Source organism: Parasteatoda tepidariorum, chromosome 6 (assembly GCF_043381705.1).
Source record: "Parasteatoda tepidariorum isolate YZ-2023 chromosome 6, CAS_Ptep_4.0, whole genome shotgun sequence".
Taxonomy (NCBI): domain Eukaryota; kingdom Metazoa; phylum Arthropoda; class Arachnida; order Araneae; family Theridiidae; genus Parasteatoda; species Parasteatoda tepidariorum.
The window spans coordinates 30,644,958-30,650,973 of record NC_092209.1 but is presented as its reverse complement, the minus strand read 5'-3'; the positions used below and the strand labels follow the sequence as shown (position 1 = coordinate 30,650,973).

At 29.8% G+C, this 6,016-nt stretch overlaps 1 protein-coding gene across 1 annotated transcript in view; it reads left to right on the top strand.

Annotated features, from left to right (window-relative positions):
* The first annotated feature begins 1,130 nt into the window (after positions 1 to 1,130).
* The window catches only part of LOC107448630 (degenerin deg-1), a 21,179-nt gene continuing 16,293 nt past the window's right edge, over positions 1,131 to 6,016 (top strand). Inside the window, exon 1 of the mRNA XM_016063897.3 lies at positions 1,131 to 1,603. Within this exon, the coding sequence (XP_015919383.1) occupies positions 1,332 to 1,603 (272 nt within the window). The 5' untranslated portion in view covers positions 1,131 to 1,331. The remainder of the gene's footprint in view (positions 1,604 to 6,016) is intronic.

The window sequence follows — 6,016 nt, the reverse complement described above, 5'->3', positions numbered from 1 at the left end:
TGTGATTTTTTATCAACTGAAAATTGAGAACTATTCTATACCTATTTTAATTATTTGTTTTAAGACAAATATCAGATTCAATTTTTAATCTATAAGAAAGGAATTTTTTTTTACCGTTATTTTAAATATACGTATTGAAACATTTTCAAGATTTTATTTTGAATGGTTTTAAACAGAGAATTATTCTATACCTATTTTAATTATTTATCGAAGCGTATTTAATGCTTAATTTTTATTGATTGAAAATTGAGAACTATTCATACTTCTTTTAATTAATAGTACTTTTAAACAAATTTCGAATTCAATTTTTAATCTATAAAAACAAGTAGTTTTACCATCTGTTTTTAAATTATTCGTCGTAAACAAGTGTAAGATTTAAATTTTAATCTTTTTAAACCGATAATTATTTCGCGTTTATTTTAATTAAGTAATACTATTTATTTTCATTAATATATTTCAATTCTATTGAAAATTAAGAATCATTCTACACATATTTCAATTATTGTTCTTTTAACAAATTTCAGATTCAATTTTTACTGTATAAAAATGAGAGTTTTTCATAGCATTTATTTAATTATTCATCCTGAAACATATTTATACTAAATTTTAAGATTTCTTTTTTAGACCTATTAAAAATTGAAAACTGTTTTATGCCTATTTTTAAAAAAAATTATATGTTTCATAAGTCTTGAAACATAGTATCTCATTCATTTAAAAAACGCATTCAACTTTTTTGACAGTTATTTTTTTTTGTTTCGTCTGTTTCGCAAAATACTTTCGTGACATTTTGATTTATCTAACGTGTTGTAATGTTTGTTTTCCCTTACAAATCATTTGTTTCTGTCCACTTCGTTTACTTAAACTCTTGTTCTTAACTATTTACGAGCATTTTCAATTGCTAAAACATTTGATTTTCACTGTTTCAAACGTCGAAAACACTCAGAAAAGGCAAAGGTAATCACGCAACATCAATTATTTGCTTAGCTCTATTTTTTTTTTTACTTTTTGGAAGTACAAAAGCTGTTGCAGTATTTAAACAAATTATGACGAAGTGAGAGCAAATATTAACTTCAATTAACCCATTAAGGTAAAACTCTGAATTAACTGGTTAAATATTTGTAACTCTTCCTGAATAAAAAGGCTTCTTGGGAAATTTTGCGGTGCATAATAAATACATCACATTTGACATTTTCATTTTTAAAATTTCCGTACACGCTTAATCATTTACACGAAATATACTAAGAATGCAAAACAACTTTTAATTCCCTTAGAACCTTTAAAAAACATACTTAAATTTCGAACTTTTGCACCCAAATTGAAAATTTTCTACAATGGTGAGGAAACGGAAAGAAGATTTTGGAAATTATGTGGCAGGTATATTGCAGAATTCAATGCTTACGGGCATACCTCAAATAGCAGGAGCAGGAAATGCTCCCAAGAGAATCATCCGAGCTCTGGTATTTGTCGCCTGTTTGATAGGATTTATCTATCAGTCCTTAGTATTCATGAATCTTTATTGGGAATATAAGACAGTAATTGATGTTCAGGTGCTTACATCAAAGGAAGCGGATTTGCCTTCTGTCACTGTGTGCAATTACAATGGGTATGGATTTCTTTAGAATAATGAATTAAATAACTAATTAATCAATAATTAATTAATCAGTAATTATTTCTATAAAGGCTTAATCTCATTAGATCTTTGTCCCGAAGTGGACTGATCGCAAAGACACGGTTCCCAGTAGAACACCGAAGTCAAACCTCACTGACTGTGATCAGTGTGTTGGTTTGTGACCACTTTGATCAGCCTGAGTAGGGACCGAAGGTGTGCTGTATCGGTCCTCGTTAAACTGTTCTATCGTAAAGTGCTCGCCTTCGCGTGCAGGTCGTCAGGCTACCAAATCAGGAGAGCCCTCCCCTCTGCAGACAATCAGAATTGTGATGTCGTATCTTCGGAACATCCTCAGGGATAATCCCTAGACCATCGCCAATAGCCCATTGTGCAGCTCTAGTGCGACGTAAATAACCTACCTACCTTTATATCTTTACATCTTGACACATTCCTTCACATTTCATATTTTCATGTATAATGTTCCAAAATTTGTTGACCTACCTTATTCGGCATGTAACATCTGTAAATTTATGCTACGTAACATTCTTCTGATGCAGTTTGGAGCTCTGTAAACAGCACATCTTAACATCTGTACAATTTTCGACTTCTGTATTCCCTGGATGCCTCTTGTGTGGCTGGGTCAAGCTACTCTCTATATAAAGTTCTCAATTATTAAGAGTAATTTAAGTAGCTAAGCTATTAAAAAGTAATTAAGGTAGTTGTCCAGGGTGCAGCCTTTTAAGTGATAGTTCTGGGCTGTTATCTACAGATTTAAATGGTTCACCACTTTGGAAAAACCTTTTGTGTTTTCAGAATATACCTCAAAATTTATGTCAGTGAAATTTTAGGTCCATAATAAATAAATCATTATTTGACATTTCCATTTTCAAATTCTCCTTACCTGCTTTTCATTAACACGACAAACAATTTTCAAATTTTGCACTTACCTGCTTTTCATTTACACGACAAACAATTTTCAAATTTTGCACTTACCTGCTTTTCATTTACGCGACAAACAATTTTCAAATTTTGCACTTACCGAACTTAAAAAAATATATTGTTATTAAAGAAACGAAAGAAAGATTTCTGTAATTATGCATACGCAGTATATTTTATTTTATTTAACTCTAGATTGCCCAAGGAAGTCATTTTGACTGCTTCTTAATTTCAATCAGAAAACCAATTATGTATATAATGACACAATTTCTCAGAATTTCGTGACTTTTATAATTATTTTTATTGTTGATATATTTACTAATGACTTGTTATATAACTGAAAATAATATCAAAAATATTAAAAATTAATTTTAAACAAATTTCTTTATTCATTAGTTATTCTTACACAATGCAGTCATTTTGACTGCTTTTGGGCAATTTAGGTATTTCAGTCTTTCTAGTGTAAATAATCGTCATTGGACAGTCAACCTAATTTTCTGGTTTACGACTACTAATGTTCAATTCCGTAACCTTGTAATTTTGGCCACAATCGAGAGGACAAGGGAACTCCTGGATCAAGAATTGAGAGAAATTTGCCTTCGTGAAAGACTTTTTGATGGAACTAACCCACATTTTCGTTACATGGAGAGGAAGACCATGAGAACCTCCCATGGTTAGCCTGACTGCAAAATGACTCTTCCCCATGATCCGTTTACCTCTGGGGGTACGTCAAGTCAGCACTGTGGTCGGTTGAAGCCGGATGCGGTTTTATATCGACCAGCCATTGCTGGGATCGAACTCGATTCACCTCATAGAAAAGCGAACGCTCTATCCCCTGATCCATCGCGACTCAAATGCAGTATATTGCAGAATTCAATACTTGCGTTCATTCTGCAAATAGCCGGTGCTGCAAATACTCCCAAAAGAATCATCCGTGTTCTGGTATTCATCGAATTTATAATAGGAATTATTTATCAGTCTACGGAATTAACTAGTTTTTATTAATATTAAAAGATTGTAATCGATGTTCAGATGCAAACAAAAAAGGAAGTGAAGTGAAATACTTTAAATTATTGAAATATTTAAATTAATTAAATTAATTAATAATTGATTAATAAAGAACTATCTAAGTAAATAAAGTAATAATTATATAAATTAACAATTAAAAAATTAATTAAATATTACTAAGTTAACTTAATTAAATAACTAATTAATTAATCAAACTAATTAATTAATCAAACTAATTAATTAATGTAGTTTAGAGCAGTGTTCCCTACCTTTTTATCACCGCGGACTTATCTACGTTTGATAATTTTACCTCGGACCGCTGGGGGAGGGGAATTGATTGCTTATATTTTAGATTATTTTGATTTATCAATTTTAATTTAATTGTATTTAAACATGCCTTCAAAATAAAATATAGTTACACCAAAAAATAGATATAAAGTGATTTAACATATATATTTACTTACTAAGATTTTAACTACATTTTAACTTACTTAAATCAATGAATCACGATTTTTGAGAGAAGACGAAGTTCTTCATTAATTCCAATGTAAATTTCGCTCCGCGCTTTCGTGTTTTATTTATGATATTTACAGTTATGATGATTGATTTTTTTATTCAAGCTAATTGAAAGAAAAGACAGTTGCAGTGGTTTTCTCACCCTTTTTTTTACTTTTTAAAACATTAAAAAATTTATATCACTACCTTCGGAGGCCCCCTTTTTTTAAATTAATAAAATTGTAATAAATAAAATTTTAATAACAAAATTGTAAAATTTTTTAATTTGGGGTATAATTTTATCCATTTGATCCGATACCATTTGATCCATGGACCGGGAGTTGGGGAACACTGGTTTAGAGGATATAGATAATTAATAATTGTTCTGAATAGAATTGGAATAGTTTGCTTTATCGTATGTTTATTTTATAACTGCAAAACCAGTTGAATTAGGGTTTTGAGACTAAGACAGTAGGTGCAAGGCACTGCAAATTTGATCGTTCAAACATTTTTATCGTCTCCTTGGGAGGAATGCTTAGAAAAAATGAACTTTTGTCATACGATTACCATTACTCATTGTTGCAATTTAAACTACAGATGTTTCTTCTGATTAAAGTGATATTTGCTAACCCACGGTTTCATTGAGTTAAAAACAAGTTCCTCCAGTTTAATGAATGTTCTTTAGCAGTCATATTTATCTATGGTTTACTATGCTGTCAATGTATGAGTAAATGCAAATAGAGGGTTGACATCAGCAAATTAGCATCTGAACCCCAATTAACAATCTGAAATCAAACATTTTTTTTGTTTATAGTTTTGATTATGAAACGTGTATCTGTGAACTTAAATCATGCAAAATCAACAAAATTTTTAATTAAAAAAAATGTATACTTAAGCGCCAATTTATCTTGAAAATTACTCGATCTTGGAAAATCTTGACAATCATGGGTTTGCTGTGATCATTAATTTGTAGAAAGATTTTCAGTAAGTCATGAAACTGAGTATAGCTAGTTTTTTCTTTGATTTCTAAAACTATAATTTAAAATCTAGTAATGTAAAGTCACAGGAAACATGATAATAGGAATTGAAATTATTTAAATGTTTTAATTGTTTTGGTATATGATTTTAGGTTCTGTGTATCGTCGCAAATTATTAATTAAGATGGATTTATTAATTATTTACAGTTATATTTTTCCCTGTTCAAAGAAGGGGTATTATACTAGCTTCAAGTGAGATCATAATCTTTTAAGTTGTAATGGAAGAATATACATTTTATTTTTATTTTGTAATGTGTAAAATTAACTTTTATCCGATGCCATAGTTATAACATAAACATTGCCTTACTTTTGTCAAGGAAAATCACTTTTTTCGCATAGATAGAAATTGATAGCGTCTTTATTATGAAAAAAAAAAACACTTTAATGAGAACCGATTGAACCCCTTATACGAGGGAGGCAAATAAATATATTATAAACAAAGCAGTTGGAAGGTTCAGTTTATTACTCGTTGTCTATTTTTGCACTGACTATTCTGACTCAAAAGACAAAAGAACTCTTAATGTTAATATTAAATGAAAATCCCCTTCCTGTTTAGAGTAGAGTGAATAAAATGAACTAGGATTTGCGTTAAACGGAAAGGAAAACCATGTACTTGCCACGTTCAACTTCACGGTTAAGAGATTTTCACCTAATGCATTTTCTTTTCTATTATGGTTGGTGCAGCCGGGAATTGTTTGTGAGAACCAAATGATTTTTCGAAAGTTATATACTAGAAAGATGGTTTTAAAAAATTCGATTTCATGTGTTATCATTTTCTTGAACCCTTTGTTTAAACTGTAGTGATCATAAAAAGTTTTTGTAAAAGATTTATAAAAAGTTGGTTTAAAATAAGGAATGATTTTATAGGTTTTATTGCCCTCTGTGTCTAAACTGCTGAGACGATAAATTAGCAAGTTATATATATATATAT